The 23,628-nt window shown below is 43.7% G+C and overlaps 1 protein-coding gene across 8 annotated transcripts in view; it reads right to left on the bottom strand.

Annotated features, from left to right (window-relative positions):
• The window catches only part of RPAP1 (RNA polymerase II associated protein 1), a 40,964-nt gene extending 26,931 nt beyond the window's left edge, over nt 1–14,033 (bottom strand). For 3 of the 8 annotated variants that reach the window (XR_007905157.1, XM_051791355.1, XM_051791360.1), the window contains exons 1-7: nt 13,384–14,026; nt 10,530–10,769; nt 9,448–9,596; nt 8,843–8,935; nt 7,307–7,487; nt 5,111–5,296; nt 1,985–2,191 (exon numbers count right to left, since the gene is read on the bottom strand). Coding sequence is in view for 7 of the 8 variants with exons in the window: in XM_051791355.1 (XP_051647315.1) it covers nt 1,985–2,191; nt 5,111–5,296; nt 7,307–7,487; nt 8,843–8,935; nt 9,448–9,596; nt 10,530–10,719 (1,006 nt within the window). In the remaining variant the exon portion in view is untranslated. Of the gene's footprint in view, nt 1–1,984; nt 2,192–5,110; nt 5,297–7,306; nt 7,488–8,842; nt 8,936–9,447; nt 9,597–10,529; nt 10,770–13,383 lie in introns of those variants that run through there. The other 5 variants (XM_051791356.1, XM_051791357.1, XM_051791358.1 and 2 more) reach the window with 5 other exon arrangements.
• Between the last annotated feature and the right edge of the window lie 9,595 nt (nt 14,034–23,628).

Below are 23,628 nucleotides of genomic sequence, written 5' to 3'. Positions count from 1 at the left end.
TCATTCTGTGAACAGGATTACGCATGTTACTACCAGCCCTTAATATTATGATCTTGTCAACAAAAAAAGATGGATATATATTTCAAGGTATCAGCAGATTGTTACTAAGAAATCCCTTTGCAAAAACACAAGCTGACAGCACAGATGCAACATTTGCACTGAACTTTTTCAGACTTGGGTTACATTAAAGGCTACTACCCAACCTCTTCACTTTCTGCTTTGTTTCCCCTCTTGTCTCAGTGCCAGAATCTGCTTTTCCATTTCAGAAGATTACAAGTTGCTGGATAAAGGCTTCACCATGTTGTTTCTAATAAACAGTAGCCTTTTATCTCATTAGAGAGGCAGGTTTGACTTTTGAGCAATCCCATTGCTTTGTGTCATCATACTCTCCCTGGGGAAATTCAGTGTAACCCAGCTGGGCTATTCATGATGAGTTTATTTCTGAGCATGAACAGATGCTAAAATCCCAACATTAAGTGATAACGTCAGATTAATTTTTACATCTCCTGTTGGCCAAGATGGGCTGCAGGCATAAACTCAGGTGCTGTAAAGGCTACCCTTGGTTTTATAACTGTGTTCCACTCACATTTTCTTAGTTATTTCAAATACCTTGGGAAAACTCCTCTTTTTTCCTGTGTAATCTTCTATAGGAAGCAAAAGATGTCAGAACACAATGCTCTAAACACTGAGCTATTTCCAAGAGCACCGCTATGGAACTCCACCACTACAGGTTCAACAACATGCTTCTATTGCTCCCAGGTGAATAAAAGAATTTCACTTAATCTGGTGCTGCTTGTGCACTCAATTGTTTTGGAACTAAAAAAGAACTAAGAATAGCCATTTTGATTAAGATGGATTTGTAGAAAAGTAAAATTTGGGGAGAAACAGCAAAAGGACTGTTCAGTCAAGTGTTTTCATCAAAAAGAGGTTAATTAGCTTTATTTCTCCTGCACATGTACATACATTCACTCACAGACTCATCCTTCTCAGCAAGAAAATGGTAAATGGTTGTTATCTCTTGCAAACATCAAGATGAAATCCAGGGGTGATTCAGAGACTTCTTTAATAGTCTGCATGTTACTGGAATACAAAGAATGCATTAGAAGAGAGGATCAGAGGAGATGGAGACAGCCAAAAATTGACATGAAATTGTGGGAGAAGCATACTATGAACAAAAGTGTGAAGAAAATGAGAATGGGATCCTAAAAATCACCACAGAGAAAAAGAAATTGCTAAAAAAAAAAAAAAAAGCAGTGAGGAAATTAAAGCAGAAGCTTAAGGAGAAAACTCTTACTTTCCCTGCCATGAAAATGTATGGGTTGCTCTTGTTGCTGCTGCTAAAGCAGCTTTCTCCTCATACAGGTATATATTGAGCATTAAAGAGTTCTATCATAAGAGGCAAGAGTTCTGTAGCATTCTTCACAAAAAGCAGAACAACACTCTACACCTTAATACTTCCCACTCCATTCACAGTACAAAGAAAAGAACTGTATCCTGTGGAAATCACTGTCTGGGCTCTGAGACACAAATCACAGAGTGGGTCCATCAGGAGCAGTGTCATGCTAAGAGATCCATGCTCTATATGAGCAATTTCCCTGAAGTGAGACCATCATCTCCATGCTATCCTGTGAGCAAATCACTAACTCTTACCTACCCATCACCCTCTTGTCCCCAGTCAGTTCTAGTTAAAAGAAATTATTCAAGCAGCAGTTGAATCTCAGTACTTACACTCTCCTGTTTCCCTGTTCACACAATGGAACAGAAGAGTAGCAATGTCAAGTTTAAACTACAGTTTTCATCCAGAGGCCTCAGAACAAATTTCAAAAACAAAGCAAGATCTCCCATTGAATAGCTCAGCTCCATTACATAGTGTATCACCTCTCTAATCTGTGAAGTCCATTGATCAATACGCATTGATGCACAAACACCATACAAACCTAACATTTATGTTCAGAAAATTAACAACATGCACTTTGTTTCTTACCTGTGATTTCTACCTTCACATTTTCTTCCTTCCTCACAGATTCTTCCAGACCCAACTCCTGCATGGAAAGAGATGATCTTACACCATGCTGAGCCACGGGCAGAGATTCCACAAACTCCTCTGGTCTGTTGTGTTCCATTTTTAACTCTTTTTTCTGGCCTTCATTGTTACCACGTTGTGACTTTAAGAAAGCAACTAAACTGGGATCTGCAAGTATTGACAAAGAGACAGACAGAGATGTGACAGAAAGTCTCAAAATACTTCATATGCCTATGGCTCCTGCTATTTATGTTCCAGTCTTTTCCACATGTCCTCTTCTTCTGTACCAATTGTCACTTCTTTTCAAACTGAGGCATTTCACTGCTTTAAGACCTCTTAGGCACATAAGCTGGGTGCAACTGACGGGTGAGGAGACACCAGAGAAAGAACTGACAAATCTCTTTCAAGGTAAAGCAACCACAAAAATTCTAGTTATTTTCTCAACTTACAAATAAAGAGATCATTTTTTCTTTCCCCCATCCCTGATACTGAAAAGGCACATCCAAACAAGACTATTCATTGTGGAGAGAATTCTGTCTGTTAATTACAAGAGGGACCCAGGTCTGACAGTTCAGTTACCCTGCCTGTGGACCACTCAGTGGCATCAATCTGAACACTATGAGAATACACAGGACAGACATCACAAAAAGAATTACCTGCTCTTTATTCAATTGCACTAGAGCTGCAGTTCATAGTATAGATACTACATTACAAGAAGGAGACCTTGTTTGTTCTGAACTGACTTCTCATCCTGAGAGTCAATTATCATCTGACAACATTCAGAAAACAGACACAGCCATTCTCTTCGTGCTTTTGAGTGGAAGAGAAACATTTGGAAGATAGATGTGTTTTGAAGGATAGGTTATATCCCTATGGCTCTAAGATGGTCATTTTACTTTCGGATCTGCTACAGATATATTCCACATCATTTTGGATGGAGTGCACTGTCTCTGAATACTCTTCATCTACAAGATGGTGTTGGGATGCTTATGCCAGAGGTTGAGTAAGAGATTGTGCATTGTGCTTCTGTGTCAGTTCTGGCCCAGGTCTGTACAAGGTACGGAAATACTCCAATAAGCAACGTCAGAGATATATAAAGTAAAAGAACATAACACCTACATTGGTTATTTATTCTTTAGAGGACAAGCAATTTAGAAACGCTCTGTACCTGAGATAAGTCATCTCAAAAATCACTCCCGTGTCTCTGAAACATCTATCCCACACTTTTGATTGCTGCACCTTCTCCTCATGATGCAGTTTAAACCCTCCTTGGCAAAGGACAGGCATTCAGCCCAGTCCCATTAAAGTATTCATATTTTTTCTGAAAGCAAGCAGAGCTTTCACTTTCTCACACTGCACTGTACACAGCAAGGAAAAGACGGTATTCATTATTTCATCATTTCATGCAGTGGCAAACAAGTCACTGATCAAGTCAATCTGTGCACAGTATGCCAAAAACTAAGCCTGCTTCTGTCCAGTCTCCATGAGCAAAACCAGAACAGTACCAACAATGAGACTCTGAAGACACTGCCCAGCACAGAATTGCCTACTCATCCTCATACTTCACACCATGAAGTATCATCTGCTTCATAACTAAGAGGTTAACTCAGGGACTGGGCAGCATTTAAGGCCCACAAATCATTCACTTCTGAATACGGAGAAAAAGTCTCCTTAATCCACAGCTCTGTGCCTGTCCAGTTCCAAACTTAATCTGCAAGTCAGCAATTCAGTTTAGGAGTTGCTTCATCATGCATAAATCCCTACCCACAAGTATTCTGGGAATTCCAAAATTACTCCCAGTTTCCTTAAGACCTCAAAGACTGAGATCTACAATTTTAACCCATAGGGCATATAAAAACCCCACACTGCTTCAGAAAATATTGTTCAAAAATACTTAAAATACATCCTATCCTTTTTAACCTCCTTCAGTATTCACTTCAGTAATATCCCAAAGGATGGAGTGGTGAGGACAAGGAACAAAGATAACAAATCAGTCATAAGAATAAAGTGAATAAACAGGGTATTTTTCATACACATGCCATTGTTACAAGCAGTGAAGCTAAACAAAATAGTAATTTTGGAGAGTTCAGGTCTCTGAATGAAGGATGTACTTAAACATTCTGTCTGCAATTATTTTGCAGTTCCTTTGCCACCTTTCCAGTTATACCCAGTATTCCACTGCTGCTAGCAATGAAGTCGAGATCATGAATATGATCTTTAAGCTGAGCCCACGATTTATGCATCTAAAATGCCGCTCACATGTAAATTTGATGTTAGAGGATCTGAAATTATGAGTATCTAAAAAATCCTTGTCTGCCACCTACATCTGTACATCTGCTCTTCTTAAGCATATAAATCCACTGAACCCAATGCCAACAAGTTTTACAGTGCCTTAGGTCACACAAAGTCTTATCAAACATACCACAGTTTTTTCTCCTCTGCCTGGTCATCAGCTGCCAGTGACAGGCATTCCCAGAGCACCACTGTGAACAGGGCTCCAAACCAGAGACCAGATCCCTGTCAGAATTCCTGCACCCAACAGCCTGATAATTAAAACACTTTTTCAAGACTAGTTGTAAGTTCTTCTGCTCTACCAAGAATAGATTTGAATTGAAATCTCCCACATGCCCATATGCTCTCTCTATTCAGATACTGATGGTTCTGGCCCAAGTCTTAGCACTTTGGAGTGGAAGACCAAGAACTCGCTCTCACCTCAGCATTGCTATAGCTTTGCTTTCTTATCTGCTTCAGAGAATTACGTCCTAGGACCTTAATACACATATATGTAACCATTATTTGGTGTGCAAAGCAACAGAGTGCATGGAGCATCTTATCCCACAGCAGAGGGGGGATGAGAAAGACTTAAGCCAAACTATCTCTCACTGAGAAATAAACGCTCTTTAATTCCTTCATAATTAGCTCTTATTCATAAGCTACTGACATGGCATGGAAGATAGATGATACATATATGGAATGAGCAGGAATTCTATGCTCCCACCTCTGACCTGTGAACTTGTTAAGACTCCAGGACATCTGTACACATAGTAAACTTTCACATCTCAAGAATCAATCCTGGGAAGCACATACCCATTTGAGCCAGAAGCCTTGCCTGCTCCTGCAGGATCTCTTCCTCAGACATGGACCGCAGTTTCTCCAAGTTCTCTTTGTGAATAGCTTCAGCTTCCTGCTCACTTTTTTGGCTTCCAAGACCCTCTCCCGTTATGAGACAAGGACGCTGAGAGGTCGAAAAGTCACCAGCTTTATTGGTAAGATCTAGCAGAGAAAGCACTTAGTGATTTAAGTGTCTATAGCATCGTGACTAAATCTCAATTCTGTCATTACCAGGCTTCCAAAATTTCTTTTTTTTTTTTAACTTTGGTAGCAAAGTTAAAATAGGAGTAAAGAAGTTTAATTCAGATTCAAACAAAACTAAAATACTTGGGCTTTCACCCCCCATCACAATAAAACATCATTTCCATCTTGTTTTTTTAGGAGCTTGAGGAGGGGATGGGGGAGAAAGCAATTTTGCTCCTTTAAAGCAAAGCAATGGCAAGAAAAGGTAAACTGGAGCATAATTCACAATTCAGGAGTTGGAGCATTCATCCCAGTTAGTGAATATTTGATTCTTTCTCTGCCCAAGAACACCCGAACCCACATTTGTATGTCAGTTGAACCATGACCTAGTAAATACCTGCTGAGTGAGACAGAAAATTACAGCTATTAGGTAAACCAGTTTCTGGACTGATACAAGATACGTTATCAACACCAGCATGTTTGCTTCTAACAATGCCTTGTACTCACCCCTAAGGGTTAAACATACTAGAAATTTCAGTAGGGGAGCATTTTTCCTACCCTGAACAAGATGAAGTCCCCTTTATCACCTGATCTAAATCCATTTTAAATGCTCACTTCATTTAACAATAGCAGCAGGGTAACATGCTCCTTTGGTCAGAGTGAGACCCTCCAGCTGTCCTGAAACCCACTATACAAGGACCTAACTTAGTGGCTTTATTCCTTATGTTTTATTCATATGCTCCATATATTGACTCAGAACATCCCTATGATCCTAAACTAGCCTACCCTGAAAGCATCAAATCCCTGTTCAAACAACAGTAAGGTTTGATGTCATCTCCACAGCAGTTGTTTTGCATATTGAGCAGAAAGAGATAAGACAGATCGACCTGGTAAAAGCTTCAGTAAGCTTCCCCCCATTAGCAACTAAACTGAGGGTTACTAGGCACAAACATGTTGTTACTACAAGAAATTGACCTCCCTCTTTTCTCTTGCTTCTAATGATCCTGCCACAGCAATCTTGCTGAGGAGGTCAAGCAATTTTCTAATCCCCCTGTTGTGCTGCTACATTTTAGAAGTGTTCTACTTCAAGAGGATCACAGCTATAGGGTTGCTCTATTTCCCTTTGAGATTTGCCCAATTGTAACAGGATATACAGTAAGCACAGTATAGTGACCTGGATGGTGGATTTGTGCACACACAGCACAACACACCTGGGGGTTCTCATACCAATTCTCTGATGGAAGTCAGGGCTGACACAAACCTTAACCAAATGGTGATAATCTTCAAATGACATCTGGCCTCTATTTCAATGTCAAAAAGAGGGAGTCAGGGTAAAAGCCTGATGACACATGGTGGTCCTAAGCAAACTGGACTGCCCAACACACATACAAACAAATTAAAAAGCCTGGAGATGCTGGTACCAGTTGAATTGGCTTCATCTTTCCTTGTCACGTTGCTGTCAGACAAGTAACTGCTGGAGGTGGCACTGACTCATCAGCACTGCCTCACAGCATTCCTTATGGAGCAAAGCCACAGTCTCATGGCAGCAGATCTGATGACGGAAGACTGAGCTTTCAATCATCTAGGTAGGAGTGAGAACCCACATCGCTGTGGTCTCAAACGCCTTCAACAAACACAAGAACCACCTTCTTCCTAAAACTGTGTAAATCAACAATGAAACAAGAAAAACTTTGCATATAGCAAGCAGAAAGAAAAAGGAGGACAAGAACCTTGAAAAATAAATCTATTTGGCCCCATGTGAAGTAAAAAGGAAATCAGTGAGAAAGTTAACCCAATTTTTAGAATGTTAATCTGTGTCTCAGAGCATTTAAAATCCTAGTCACAACACAAACATTCCAAGTGACCTTGAGATTCTTAAACTAAAGACAACAATGCTACCATAACTTAAAAATAAGGTGCACTGACGTTTCTGGTTACTAAGGCTATGTAAATACGATAGGCTGGATAAGCAGAACCTTCTCCACTTACCACCCCTGATGTTGGGGAGAGGTGTCTCTCCTGCTGATTCCTGAGAATCCAAGGCATCCAGCGCATCTGATCTTACTTGCACACAGTCGGCAGCAGAGGGAGCTGTTGCTGCCTTTTCAGCAGTTCTTTTCGCTGCCATCTTCTGCGCAAAGATGCTTTTTCTTCCAGATCCCACCTTTACCTACAAACAGGGAAGCCATGTGTCACCACTTTCCTCTGCAGGCTGCCCCAGCCACTAACAAGTATATAGATCTGATCCTAAACATACCCTCAAATAAGATTTCGGGACATGACTCAGAGAAGCTGCTGGCATCCACCTGGCCTTTTCTGTGATCGTGCTATTCTTTTTTAAACACAGTTTAATGTTAGGAGAGAGAGACAAAAATATGCATGTTTTCGGTAGCTAGACAAGGAAGATGATTAATCATTAAGTGAATTCAAGAACGGCAAGTGCACCTAAAATATCACCAAACACAACAGTTCCAGCTTTCCTGCTGTTTGGAAGGTTGGCATAGCTGAATACTTTGGATTTCTGAGGATAAATGGGGCTGTACTTCACTGTGCTCACCACAGGCCTGGAACAGACTTCTTATAAGGTTATTAGAGAGCAGCAGGGTGAAGAGATTTACGCAATAAGAAATAGGCAAAAGGTGCTAAATAATCCTGACTAATTTTGCTGTGCTGCTTGTCCAGGTGATGGAAGGGCACAGCTCTGAACAGCCTTGCACAGGATGCACAGGAAATCCAAAGCAAACTAAGCAAAAAATCTCTTGCACATACCCAGTCCAGAGAAGAAACTTAAAAGGCAGTCTGAACATTAGGTAGCTGCTTTGTGCACTCCTGTATCAGGTAAACAGAACTGGTACTTTAAAAAGTATTACCCCTGCCTTTCAAAACAGTTGTCCTTCAAAATAAGCTACCTCCTCAAACCAACCACAGCTATCAATCACATACCAATTTCCAGCATCTGACTCCCACTCAGCTAGCAGCTCTTGCCACTACAGCAACAACCAATAATAGCAGCCATGGCTTCCAGTTTTATAGCCTCAGAAAAAAAATATGTCAAAATCCAAAAAGCTGCAAAAGATAATCCTTACAACCATATTCAAATGTCATGCTAGGAGAATTAAGGTGCAACTTCAATAAGAACAGACTTAATCAAACCTGGTGGACAAATTAACAGAGATTGTTCCTCAGAGAAAAACAAGCAGAACAGGATCAATTCTATTACAGCAGTGCAGATTTGATCCACCTTACTGAAGTTAGCTGAAGGGGGCTGCCTTTTTCCTAACCCAAAAGAATTTCAACATTATTTACCTGCAGGGTTTGGAGTGCCTACTTGATGGCAACTTGGAAGAAAAACTCTCTCCTACACTAAGATGGCAATACCAGTGATATGGTGAGCTAACTCATGATCTCCAGCAAACTAAGTCAATTATTCTGAGCCTTACCAAGCCTCACCAAGCATTAGGCTTTACTGTGGAGAAGTTTTAATTTTTAATGAAGGTAGCATAAAATGTCTGCTCCCGATCTTACCTCACTTTTTATCTCGGAGCGGTGAAATGACCTTGGAAATGGGTCTCCCGTGGGCACTGGCATGGTCACTGCTGCTGCACTGGTGTCTCGTTCCTGAAGAAAAAAAGTCAAACCATGTAGAAACCCTTGCAACAGCCAGATATGTTTGTATCATTTAGCTGAGAGCAGACTCAAAATCTCTCAGCTCTGCAGGTCACATCGTCGTCAGGCTCAGAACACCTTGTGCTTATTTAGAGCCAAAGTGAGCTATTTTCCAAAAGGCTAGGCTGCCAAACTCCACACATCACTCAAAAAATTAGATAAAGGAAACCTTTAACATCCCCCTCAGAGTCCAGAAATTCATCAAAATCCACACTACAGAACATGCCTGCATGCAAGCAGTGTGATCTGTAGGCAGTTTGGGCTGGAAAGCAGATTTGAATCCATATTTAACTGACAGCAAAAATACACCCAAAGAGCTTTTTCTTTCAAGGTGTTCCAGAACACTGGTTACAGTGCTGCTTCATTACACTGTAGAAATAAAAAGCAGCAGAGCCCTTCATCCCTGCTTAGTTTACAGCATTCAGAAAAAAAAACACTAGATCATCACGAGAAAAAAGACATACAATAATTTTGCTTAAGACTGCTGTAATGTGTTGATCATGACTCTCCAGTGTGTCCTCCGGACCTTCATCCTCAAAGTGGACAGAAGCATTTTTGATCTTGGACTTTTTTGGAGGAGCTGGAGTTAGAGCTGGGAGAATATCAGGAAAACCTAGGGAGGAGAAGTAATAAGAAAAAAAAAGCAGTCAAGTTACTTATATAACCACTGTGCATTAGGTACAGACCAAGGCTGCCTAATAGCACCTATTACTGCTCTGATGAGAAATAAAGATGAGGAAGCAATAAGACAATTATGAGTCCTCTGTTTTTGACTTGCACTGAGTACCAAAGAGAAACATGCTCAAGAATTTTATTATTTATATATTGGCACGAGGTCTTTTCAAAGAGTTCGATAAGCAGGAGAGGGTACTGAGATCTGACTGCAAGCACTAAGGCAAGAAGCAAAGCTGTACAGAAACAGATACTATCCTTGCAGGTTGTGTTCAGACACAGGAAAGCATATTTATACTGCCAGCTGTAACAGTGAGGGATTTGTATGACCATGAACAAGTCAAAGCCTTCTTTTCACTTGCTATGAATAGATCATATCTCCTCTATCTGGAAATAAAAACTGCACGATTTAAATTGTCGCTTTCTAAAAAGCACCTTGAGCTTCTGAGATTATCAAGCACATGACAAAAGTTACTACTGATGTAGGAAAAAAAAGCAAGCCAGATCTCCTGGCTGAAAGCTGGAGCTGTTAGCAGAGCTAAAATTCAAAGATGCTGAGAACAGGGTCTGGATGGATGGCAAAATAAGCACTGAGTGTCCAATTGATACAAATCACAGAAAACACTCTTGCTAGCAAGGTACCAGAGACAGCTGATAAATGTGGACAAAGGCAACAAAGGTGGTTCTACTGGATGCTAGTAACATTGGACAAGGGCATTTTCCAACAAGGCTAAGAACGAAAAATACTTCAAGGAGGACACAAATGTGGGGCAAAAGCAACACTGGGTTGAGAGGGAGGTGAAAGGCAAGCAGTGAGGAACATGAAAGGGACAGAGAATCTTAGTAATTCAGAGAAGCTCAGAAGAGAATTTACCATCCAACATGACTACATCCTTGCTGTCCTGTAGCAGGGGTCTCCCAGCATCTATGCTCCCTTCCTCCCCCTTCCTCTTATCTGCTTTCTTCACAATCTTCACTGCAGGTGAAGCTCTGGCTGCCAGGAACTGGTTTTGAAAGTGCAGCAGGTCTGCCTCAGACTCCCCAGGTTTTGGTCTTGACAACATCCTGCCTTCTTGCTCTTGCAGTCTAGTCCTATGTACTGTTCACATAGAACCTACTGAAGACAATGAAAACTGGTTACAGAACTGGATTGCCTGGAATTAGGATGAGGACAGCATGGGAAAACTGTTCATTTTTGTCCCACTCTTATGTTCCTGTACATAATATAGCCATCCTACTTCAGGATCACCCCAGGACGCAACTAGATGAACCAGAGTCACAGACAAACTGCTGCCTCGTTCTTCATTGCTGAGCAACACACGACCAGACAAGCCAACATCTGGTCTACCAGTCCACTGGGAGCAGAATGGCACCATTCAGCAAAAATCCAGCCAAAAAGTGCATCACTGACAGAATGCAAACAATGTGTCCTTAGATTTGCAAAGTCAGGGCAGCACCTGGTCCATGACAAGAGATTTGACGTAGTCCATTATCAATATCAACCAAGAAATCAGAGACACAGTATCACACAAATGCCCCCCTCCCAGGATAATATCATCTCTGGATCCTAGCACTACCATCCCCGTCAGGGTGCAAGAGCCTGCCCACATGGACAGGGACAACACACTCACTGACTCTGTTTGCTCTCCTTCTCACTCAAATCTCCCAAGGCAAAAATGTTTTTCTTCCTGACATGGTTCTCCTGCTTTAGTTCTGTCTCACTCTTTCACCACCCTCTTATCGGTAGAAGCCATGCTACTTCCAACCATCTTCATTCACTGCCCAGGACACTTTGGGGAGATTTATAAAGACTTTTACTTCTGTGTACAAGAGAACTTACCGGGAAGACAACTATTCCACCTCCCATCTACTGGGCAGGAAAATATTTCTAACTATTACACCCACCTCTTATTCCCTTGGCCTGGGACCACCAATCCATTTCTCACAGGCAGCAAGTAGAGTGTTTGCAAATGCATTACACACGAATGGAATCACTGAGCAGCAATAACGCTGCAGACCTGACACCCTCCCACAATTGCTACGTTGAAACAATTTGTACCTATTTGATCTCTTCCACTTCCAAAAGCCCATCAGGACTCAGTGATGACTTATTGGGAAGATGGAAAGGAAAGTGGATATGGATTTTTAAAGGCACAGTTATCTGCCATATGGACAGGCTGCACGCATGAGAAAGTGCAAAGCTTGGAAGTGAATCTCTCTCTTAACCTCAGACCAAAACGAAGTGCAATCATTGGGAGCTACCTTGTGGGAAAAATGCTGACAGAAACAAGAATTACTTCCTGCAGCACTTATGAGCTACGCTTGGAACTGTTATACTCCTCTCAGGGATCTCGCTCTTCACCAAGGTCGGTTAGGAGTGATGTTGCTGGTTCTAAGAGAACAAAGGCAGACAGGAAGTTTTACATTTGGTTGGTGCTTTTAGTCAAGGCATTAGTGTAAAACCACCAACCACCTCAGACTCAACAAAATCTCTGGATTTGCAGGGCTTGCAACGTTTCCAGGGACTCTCCATTCACTTCAGTACTTCATGACTGAGGAAACAGACCACTCCAGCCAATGCCAACGTCACCAGCTATTTGCTCCATTTCAGAGATCTCAAAACGCTGACATTTATGGAAGCTGTCAGCTCAAGAGGCCCACAACGACAGCTTCCATGTACACCAAACTCACATATGGCACAAGCAGCAACAAGGGGAACTTCCCTGAACCCTCTCAACAATAAAACCCTTCCCCATCACACAGCGAAAACGCCCAATTTCTCTAACAGGGTGGTCAAGGACATTTATGCAACACAGCCACCTGCAAATGCTGCTGCAGGGCAGGAAGGGCAGGGAGTACCCTTCTACAGTGCCTTACTACTGTCAGAGAAGGACTTCACACAAGAACACCTGGGATCTCATTGCAGGTCTCACTGATGCTGAGAATGCCGAAACACTCCCTTTCAGCCCACCTCCCTTGCTGCACTGCAAAAATTGCAACTTCTGCAGACAGCTCCTTTTTTCTGTGGATACTCCGAGCAGAAGCACACACCTACTTGCTGGTTATTTATGGAGCTTTCTGCCACAACGGGGCTCCCACAGCCACATTTCAGTTGCTTGGACCCTGCACAAGCAGCACCACACACACTCGACACCAAGTGTTCCATGCCCTGTCATCACAGGCTTCAAAGCCCAAAAGAGGAGGATGCCAGGATTAACAGACACAAACCACCCAGCTAGAAGCAAAGTGTGCTGCTAATCTTTCTGCAGCAAGCCTCCTCCACACAGCACAGTACAGAAACTTCTCCAAGTCTCTGTCTATTAGAAAAAGTTAATGAAAAAAATACAGGAGGCCTTGAGAACTGCCTTCCTTTTGCTGGGAAACTGGCAGGCACAACAAGCCAACTAAGCAGCCAATATCCAACAAGGTCGGATGTTATTCCAGAAAACCTTTCCTCAAAGTCATGGCCTAAATACACATGGGACTTGCACACAGACAGAATGGAGCAAAAATACTTTGTGTTCTAATGGTACCTTTTTCCATGGCCCCTGGAAGCCATCTAAGCACATTAGCAACACTGCCCTGGCCGTCGGAAGAAGTAATTCTCACCCACCAGAGCTCACAGAAAACATGTAGCAGAAACAACAAACTCCTGACGATCAGCACTGACCCCAGCATCCTGCACTCTGGTTACCTCCCATCTAGCAACTCGCTACTTAAAAACTCACCATACACAATCTGTTTGCCAAGAGGGACCACCAGCCAGCCAGCATGTGCAACCCAGAGAGGATTTTTTTCCTAGGAAAACATGCAAGGGATAAGAAACGCTGTCAAAGGACCACACAGACCTTTACACTCCACAACATAGTGACTGTTATGTGCACACACTATCATTCGCTGTTGCACACCCTGTCTGTACCAAAAGTCTCAAAAAATAGCTGTCTGTCACGCCCTGGACTTCCCACGGATACTGTCTGAAAAGCCCACCAGTGCTGCAGGAAGTTTCACGAGCGCACTTGGGACCAGAGGTCTAAGCCTGACTGGAAGAAAACAAGAGAGCACAGAAGGCAGTAAAGGTACAGACTGCTTCAAGGGTCAGGATGCACCTCTGAAATAACCAACTTCAGCTCCAGCATGAGCCTGAGAAGGAAGGTCAGTTAGGACAGGGAGCGACCCCAATCACCAACTAAGGCAGCACCAGTGGGTCAGAGAGAACGGCGTTTACTTGACATAGAAATGCAGGTCCGCAATACTCTTCCAGTGCTTTCCAGAAGCAGCATTTAAGCCTCTGAAGTAGATCCTGCCAACCCCTGACGCCGCTCCCGCAGCTCTCCCGCAGCTCAACCGCCGCTCACCTGCGCCGGAACCGCACCGCCCTCGCCAGCACTTCCGCCCTGCTCCGCGGCAGCTTCTTCCGCCCGGCTACGCCACTTCCGCCCGCCCTCGTCCCGAGCGCTGTCCCCGGCTGGGAATGGAATTGAACGAATTGGATTTTCATTTTATTTTTTATGAGTTAATCAGGGCCCTGTTTCCCTGACACTGCAGCTAAGTCTGCTGTTTGGTGGAGGCTACTGGAGGCTTTCAGAGGGGAGTCCCGCCGCTGAACTGCCCCTGCGAGTTCGCCCTGGGCTTGTGCAGCCCACGGGCGGCTTCTCCCGCGCCTTTTCCTTAGGTCTCCATACAGGCCACCTGCATCCGATAGCGAGTGTGTGCACACACAGAAACACGTTCATGTAAACGCAGGAGCTGTGCCTTGTCAGTAGGAGAGGGCGTTGACGTGCCCGACACTGCAGGTGTTTCAGGAGAGCAGACACAAAGCTCTAGGAACACGGATGTAATTTATTATTCGTGTCTGATTGCTCATTTGTTATACGTGCCAAGCTTTCTTACAAACTACTGGAAAGCTGTTGGAACTTGCAGCAGCTTTGATTTTAACGTTGGTTGGTCACTGATTGTAGTGCTCAGTTGCCTTTCAGCCTTTTGACAGAACCACGGAATCCCAGGATGGGTCAGGTTGGAAGGGACCCCAGTGAGTCATCTGCTCCAACCTCCCTGCTCAACCAGGGTCATCCCAGAGCACAGTGCACAGGATTGTGTCCAGATGGTTCCTGAATATCCCCAGTGAGGGAGACTCGGCACCCTCTCTGGGCAACCTGTTCCAGTGCTCAGTCACCTGCACAGTAAAGAAATCCTTCCTCGTGGTCAGGTCAAACTCCCTGTGGTTCAGTTTCTGCCCATTGCCAATTGTCCTATTGCTCGGCACCACTGAGCAGAGCTTGGCTCTGTCATCTGACACCCTCCCTGCAGACACTGACAGACATTGGTGAGATGAATAGAGCTGAGACACTGGTGAGATGAATTCTCTGAACACGAGAACAAGGCACAGATTCTTACAGGGACTTGGACTGGACCAGGTAGGCCCACGGTTGGGGAGACTCACCACAAGTGACCTGATGCTTTAGGAAATGAAGTGCTTTTCCACTGCTCTTTTTTATCCCTTCAGAAAACTAAAATACTGTGGCAAAATTACAGCCAGAAACAAGCTTTTCCCTTATGAACACTGAAAGCACTTAAATCTATAGAAATTAAGATAGACCTTCATGTCTGCCAACAACCAGGCTTAACCACAGTGTCAGGGAAATGGGACTGTGACGACCTTATAAAAAATTGATGTGAAAACTCCAATTTTTTTAAATGCTGGGCAGAAACATCTCCATGAGCCAAGAGTGACCATGATTCTAACCTTATGATCAGACATATTTTGACTATCTGAGTGCTTCTTTGATGCTACCCTGCCAGACTGCAGTTCATCAGCCGGTGGAGCTCTGCTTTGCACTCCCTAAAGGAACAGGAGTTATATTAAAGTCAAAATTAGTTCAGGAATAACAGTGACTGCTGAGAAATGTGGTGTCAAATTCTCCATTTCTCTGAAAACAGCTGTTACCCTACCAGCACCATCTGCCACTTAATATTGTCATTCCCAATCTATATTGGTTTGGGATGCAAGAAGCACTTTGAAATAATTGCTCAAGTTTCTTGCAGTTAAACCTCACGAGCACAAGTTTCTATTCCTTTGTCTGTGGAACACATTGCTACCAAAGGTCTGGCTGACCAAAGTGGAAAGTTTAATTTGTCCTTTGGCACCTTGTTACTTTTTGTGCTTCTGGGACATTGAAGGTCACATAAGGCTGCTCCAAAATCTATTGAAATCGATGGATTGTGCCTCTGGTTGAATAAAAATGTGAAATCAAGGTTTTAGTTTTTGCACTGTTCATCTTCAGCCTGGAAGAAAGATCACCACCGATTCTACAAAAGGGTTTGGCAGATGCAGTGGTGTGGATAGAAGACCTGTCTCTCACACTTCGAGGCTTTGCTGGGGCTGAACTTAGAAATTATTCCCTGTGGAACCCATGAACACAGCTGAGTTCTCCTGCCTGGACAGTGAGGCAGGGAGGCCTTGGCAGTGGTTGCTGAAGCCAGCCTGTACCTTTCTGTCACACTTCTCATGGAAATGGACAGCACTGAACTCTGCAAAACTAGCACGTGTTACTCAAGCTATATCTCACCTAAAACTACTCTGAGGGTTAACCAGACAGAACTGGTCAGCACCCACTGACAGTAATCCTATCCTGAGTGTAGGGTGGCGTTCAAGCCCAACAGCCATACGCATTTTTCCTCCCTGGTTTTTCTCACGCAGGCTGCACAGCTTCTGCGGCCACACACAGTGTCTCTTAGCATGCAGGTGAAATGAGGAAATAATCTTTTTTGCCAGAAAGACATAATATATACTCAGAATATATTCAGTTTTAATTACCACAAGACAGGAATGCTTCCCATCAAAACTCCCCAGAGTTTTATGTATCTTTTCTTCATTCCATTAATTATTTACCTTCAGTTTTAATAATACAGTTAAAGGCACTATATATAGCTTATGCTCTATCAATAAATCATGCTCGTGTATCTTCATATTTATCCTATAAATTATAAGTACCAACACACTTGCATGGATCTGCTAAGCAATTCTGGCAAAGAAATTCCCACCAGAGCATCGCTAAGAGCCTTTGGAGGTGAACTCAAACATTCCTCACTCAGCAAGAGCTTTTTTATGAGATTTTAAAAGATTGTCAGTCTCCTCACAAGCCCTAAAAATCTCCTTCATCCTCTTTTTCCCTAGCTCGCCACAGGCAAAAAGTTTCACGTGACTTTCTGGAACATGGTTTTGGTCTTCCACAGCATGAGAAGCATGAGAGCCTAGAGCCAAATGCTTTCTCAGTGGATTATAACAGGGAAGAGGTCAAAACAACAAAGACAATATGGCAGTGGCCTTGGTGTGATTAAAAAGCGTAAATCTCTAAATGTAACAGTATTATCTATGTTGCAGAGATGATAAATATTAGGACAAGTTGTCTAAAAAGCAGGTGACCACAGAAGAAGATAATCCTGCTGCTTTGTTGCCAGAAGACAGAAACTGAAGTTGAGAATGGAACAGCTGGAGAGCAGGGTGATGGGCAGCATGCAGGTCTGTTGGGGAAAGGAAAACAAATGATCATAAGGGATTGGTCCAAGATACAAGCCTTACTTGTGTTCCTTTTTGTTAAAGAAATTTTTGGCACTAAGCTCTTCTCCATCAGATAGATTTATTGGCACAGATCAATCCCTGTATCTGGTAGCTCAATCTAGGTATCTCAAAAGAGAGACCCCATGGCAATTATACCCTTACAATCTAAACTCCTCATCCCTCACATAACAGTCTGGACCAATAGCAACATTATAGTTTGGGGTCTTCTTTCTCTTCATTGGTTCACTGTTTTGTTGTCAAGTGGTTGCCATGTGGTCATCTTCAAATCCTCTTAGGTCAGTTTTGGTGTGGGTTTAGCCCATGTTGTAACATGGTTGTTACAGTTCATATACAATGATCTGTGGGCTGTCCAGTCTAATTATTAATTTTGTAATCCATGTAAAAAAGAGTTGAGTCTGGTAGGACACAATGTTCAGCAGTAAGTTGTCACCTGTGCTAAAGGTTTAACTCTGCAGAGAACTACATGTTGATCTCAGAAGGAACGGCAATATATCATACCTCAAAGCAGTGGATGCACTGCACAATAACGCTGTCTGCAGGAATCCACCTGGAAGAGTGAGAGCCCAGAGCGAGCAGAGAGGGGACTTACACACAGCGGTGTCATGCACAGCACATCATGACTGTCTGTGGTAGTAAAGAATTCTTAAAGAAATGTGCATACGTGAGAGCAAAATTGCATTGTGATCAATCAGTGGCAGCTTTCTTGCTAGTGGGAAAACAGGACAGTCGAGCAGAGATGATGTATGTGTCCAAATATCCTCAGAGATCCACCCACAAATCCTTGAGTGAATTTTTCTGATGTACTTTTGGGGTCAAACCCTGGCACTCTGAGGCAGCAAGACCTCACTGAGTAATGGCTGCTGGGCATCCCTGGGACTAGGTGAAGCAGAGATATTTTAAATCAAACCTCTACTTGTTCACCAATAAAAAGCACACACCCATGCTCAATGTGATTTGATTTAACTGTGTAAAGGAGAGGGAAGGATTGCGTATTTTAAAAGCCCAAAACAGCAGAGTATTTACTGATCTCTAGTAATGCATCTGCTGAGCATTATGTTGGCTTGTGACAGTTAGCATTTCCTCTTTGTTGTTTGTTTCATCAGTTGTTTCTATAGAAATGCCATTTTTATCAGACTAGATGAAAATATCCTGAAATAACACACGTCTTCACCAAATAAAGATATTTTTTTCTCAGTCTATATATTATACCCCTATCACACTGGGTTTTCCTCCCCTAATTACAACATATAAAATAAAACCCAGTTAAAACCGAGTTGCTGTACAGCTGGGACTCCAGAGAATAGACTGCTGTGGAAATTAGAATGGGCAGTCAAGCAAACGTATTTCTCAAGTCAGGTTCCTGAGACACTGCCTTTGAAGGGTATTGCAGGTGAAAATCTGTGTTTGCACAGATGGTAAATGTGTTGTCATTGACAGTCACTGCTTCACAGAAGGCTTAAATGAAAGCGGTCTCTGAGCTGACCCTGCCTGACAATGCCCTCTGCCCCTGCTATCACTGAGGAAAGCAACATTTCTGAAATCCAGCTGCTCTGGGCTGAGGACAGTGTCTCCCATGGCTGCTGCTGTGGGATCTGTCTGACAAAATCCGAGTGACATAGTTGATGCATTCAAATCTACTGTCATAGATTTTAAAGGAAGCCTGTCAAAGTGCCTAAAACTGAGATTTCATGCAATTTGAGACAGTTTAAAGCACTGGATATGCTCAGATGATTATCCTCCGTGGCAAATATCCTGAAGAACTGGCTGTTTTGTTGGCATTCAGGATTTGTTCCTTTCTTCTTTTCAGATTATTTACTGTTGTATTATGGGGAAAATCTTATACTTTTGCACCTCAACAGGATGAGAGTGGATGTGTATGTGCTTTATCCAAAACCCATCTGTACCAGTCAGAAAATATACTGAAAGGAGGGCCATGGGAAACTCCCCTCTCCGAGGCTTCAACTCTCACACCATGGGAATGGAAAGCATGACCTCTGCAATGCTCTTGCTGTAGGGAGCTCAACATGGACCCAGAACTACTGGAATTAGTCCACAGGAGGGCTGTGAAGGTGGTCAGAGGGCTGGAGCACTTCTCCTAGGAAGACAGGCTGCAAGAGTTGGGGTTGTTCAGTCTGGTGAATGGAAGGCTCTGAGAAGACCTTCTAGCAGCCTTCCAGTACCTGAACAGGGCCTATAAGAGAGTTGAAGAAGACTTCTACAAGGGCAGGTAGTGATAGGACAAGGGGAAATGGCTTTAAACTGACAGGAGGTATGTTTAGATTAGATGGTAGGAAGAAATAATTCACTGTAAGAGTGGTGCGTGAACAGGTTGCCGAGAGAAGCTGCGGACGCCCCATCCCTGAAAGTGTTCGAGGCCAGGTTGGATGAGTCTTTGAGCAACCTGGTCTAGTGGAAGGTATCCCTGCCTGTGGCAGGGAGGTTGGACTAGATTATCTTTAAGGTCCCTTCCAGCCCAAAGCATTCTATGATTCTATGAATATTCAGTGTAGATGCATGCACAGCAGCTGGCTCCTACTGCCAGTGGACCCAAGCCTGAAATACTTAACTCTAAATAGCTGTGCTAATGCAGCTAGATCTGCCAAGAGTTTTTAGCAGTGATGATCATGATGTCCTGATGATTTAAGTGATCTGGCAGAACTAATTGCTGTCACACAGAGTTGGGTTTTCACCTTCATATTTGGAAACATAAAGGGCTGTAATGAGTAGCTGTGCCTCATCTTCATCAATACTTGTCCATGCGTCTTTATGAGGCCAGAGCTGGTTTCCTTTATCCTTGGGAGTGACATGAAAAGATGCGGGTTCCCAGAGAAGCATCCAGGTGGTGCGCATTTCTGCTTCTCAAGTAGCAACACACTGCTTCACCCAGCTTTCTGGTAGGGAGAGACAAGCAGTCTAATGAGAAACTACTGTCTAAAAGTACAGCCCAGCAAAGTGGAAGAGAGGTATTCTAAGGAAACTACCAGAACTCTATTGTTATCAGATGAGTACTGTGCCAGTCTTCCACAAGATAGGAACTTGCACCCTGTATTTCCAGAGGCTCGGTGCTTGTGAGGTTTGGTGTATGCATGGCACCAAGACAGGACTGTTCCCTCGCTGGTAGTATTTTGTGATGGAAGTGAAGTCATGAGAAACCTTTACCTATACACTCTTTTCTACCAGACTGACATGTAAACATCTTTCTACAGTACTCTCTTGTGCTTATGATTTGCCTGACAACAAGCTCTCTTCAGTGTTGTGGGGTGTTTTTAATTTGTTTTCAGAGATATTGTGATCTCTCATGACAGTTGTGTACATCAGGAGCAAAGATGACACTGACCAGTGGAAAACTCACTGGCAGTGAGTTTCCCACCCTTCTGTTAGTGGGAAGTGGTACCATTAGCAACACCAACATTTAAAAGCCGTTTTTTTTCAGCAGTACAGTTACAGGAGAAACAGCAGAGATCACTGGTCCTTGCTCAGTGTCACCATGTGAGAGCATTGATTGCTCATGTGCACATGTGCACCTTTTCATTTTGGTTTGTCACTGAGGGCCATGCTTTTTAAAAGTCTGTTTGGCACTGGACAGCAGTTCTGAATCCTGGCAGGCTGCCTTCTGGAGACATACAGCAGCAGCAACTGCCCAGCTTTCTTCTCATGGGAGAATGTTGGGAACTCTCTAAATTATCGACTTGGCTCTAGAACGGCACTGCCCAGATGGCTGTTCTGCATCAGAAGTCATGAGATATGGAGGTCAATGGAGAGATTTCGGCTTCTGAGTTCAACTTGGGAAAGAAGTTGGCCAAGCCCCATGACAGTTAGATATTTCCTCATAAGGATGAAAGGTATTTGCTCACCTTCCAGCCATGCACGTGATATTTTGGTGCTTGGAGCTGTTGGTGATGTGCTTAGCCTAGGATTGCTCCTCTGGTCAGCCACTGTATCTAAGGACCTGTCTTTCATATTGTCATGGTTTGAGATAGTCCCCAAAATCCAATTCCCTAGCTCCATTCCCCCCCCACATCTCAACCTAATGTGAGATGGGTTTTTCCAGACAAAACACACCAGACTCAAAGTGGGGGAAAGGGAATATATTACAATGACTGTACAAATAAATACCATATCACATTATACACATGATCACAAACTATCTCTACCATGACATATGTATTTACAATGATCAGATCTCTTCTCCCCTCTAAATAAAAGTCCAGGAGGGAAAGAAGGACAGATCCCTTCCAGTCCTTAAGCAGCAGCATCTTCTGAGGCAGCAGTCTGTCTGTCTTCTCCACATGCAGCAGCTGATAGCTGGCTTTCTGCCAGCACTCACGAGGGAGGTATCCAAGCCTCTCTCGGCCCCATCGCCTCCAACCGAGGGGTCTTCCATGGGCTTCGTAACCCCAGACAAGGTCGTATCACCACGTCATATCACAAAGACACAGGGGGATCTTCGTGACGGTCTGGTATCTCCAGGAGACTCAGCTCCTTGCAGGGCCTCTGTGCCCTGCCTCTCAGGCTGCCACCGTGGCAGCAGTGCAAAGGGGGGGAGAGCCAAGGTCAACTCCCCCCGCATTCCATCTGGCCGTCCCGGTCCAGCTCCGGGACGCTCTGAGCTTCTCAGCTCCTCTCTCTCTCCAGTGCTGCATGTCTAAAACTCTTCTCCTTAATAGGAGTCCATCTCCCTCTTTTCTCAGAGGGATCTCAAAGGAGTTTTGGGGGCTGGTACAGTCTTACCCCCAGAACTCTGTCTCTCAGGCTGCTGGCTCTCTTTCTCCTCGGCTCTCTTTCCAGGAGTCTTCTCTGCGGTGCTGCATGTTGTTTCTGCTGCTCCTTCAGTTCAGGTGTTATCTCTCCTGGCTCTCTGCCACTGTTTCTCTGGTCAGTGCCGGCTGCTGCTCTGTGCTCATGGAGAAAACATCTCCCGGCATAACTACAGGCACCTAGCCCAGCTTTATGCTGTTCTAGGTCCCTGCAGCCCCTCCCAGCCAGGGGCTGGGAGGCCCCAGAGGGCCCAAGGGGCTCAGAGCCCCTTCCTTGTGGCTCACAACATGGCCACCTCTCCTCAACAACCCCCAAACTACAACTCATCTCTTCCGGTGAGCTTGTGATATGTTTACATTTTTGCAGAAGCGCCCATTGGGCAGAACTTCAAAACTTCCAGGGGTTTCCACCCCTTGGGGTCTACCACTTTTCTAGCTTCTGGGGGAAAACAAGATTCAAACCATGACACATATATAATGAAATATTGTGAACAGATTCTTGCATTGCTATTCCATTTGATTTACAAAGCCCCTCAGTGCTGTGAAGAGAGAATCTGGGGGCTCAAATCCCTCATGATTGTCCATAGCACCCCATTAAAATTGAGACACCTTTACAGTATTTGTAAAAAGACTTTTGTCCTGATTTTCTCCAAAGCAGTTTGTGGACAAAACATGGCTAGCATTAGGCTGAGCTTCCAAGTCCCATTAAAAGCAGGGTACATCAACTCAGGCTTGGAAGGACGTGAGCAGCAATCATCAGCCTCAGAGGATGATGGTGGACTATCATAGACATGACCTTTTGCTGCTGCCTATCTCTCAGAGCATCTGTCCGGTTTTGTGCAGGTCTGTTCAGCATACCTGTCATAGGAAATGTCAGCACTTGCAGAAGACAACACCCCAGTGCAGAGAGAAGGGCAGAGGCAGGTCTAGGTCCCTCATGTTGCCCACTGCCTTTCATGTCCTACCTGGGACTGAGATTATCTGTTCTGTCTCTATCAGTGGGGGTTGATGACACAATAAAAAGAGAGGTTGGATTCTGCTCCAATACAGCAGAGGAACAGCCTTTACTTATTCCTAAGTGCTTCTTGGGAATGACTCAAGATAATGCCATGAGGGAAGATGAAGTTCTTGGTGATGGTGATAGGGAAAGAAGTAGGAAAGGTTTCTCAGGACTTAAAGGTTGTAAAAGCTGGGAAATAAGTTGTGGGAAATGGTGATTGTTCAGGTATTGGAAATAGCACATCATAAAGAGTAAGATAAGAGAAAGAGAGAAATAGGAGACAGGTGCCAAATATGAAAGACACAGGGCAGAGAAACAGATGAGAAGAGAGAACATTTCATTCTGAAAAGAAAGAGCGACTGTCAGTGCAAATTCTGGTATATCTGTGCAACGTGGCAGTATTATGAAGTATGAAGATTGGGAATAGGCATCACTGCCCCAGGAAAGAGATGGAGACAGGACAGGAATATCTAAGAGAACAGGAGGGAGACAATATGGAAGCAAAAAGCCTGGCGAGTAGAGATGGGCTGAGAAATACAATGAGCAGTGCTAGGAGATGACAATGGCAGAAGGTGACAATGAATGAGGAGCACTTCACCCCTCTAGAGATGGCCCTTGTCTTGGACCTCACGTCTGT

Source organism: Manacus candei, unplaced genomic scaffold, assembly GCF_025592945.1.
Source record: "Manacus candei isolate 608988 ecotype Guabito, Panama unplaced genomic scaffold, ASM2559294v1 h1tg000033l, whole genome shotgun sequence".
Lineage (NCBI taxonomy): Eukaryota > Metazoa > Chordata > Aves > Passeriformes > Pipridae > Manacus > Manacus candei.
This window is presented reverse-complemented; position numbering and strand designations above follow the sequence as displayed.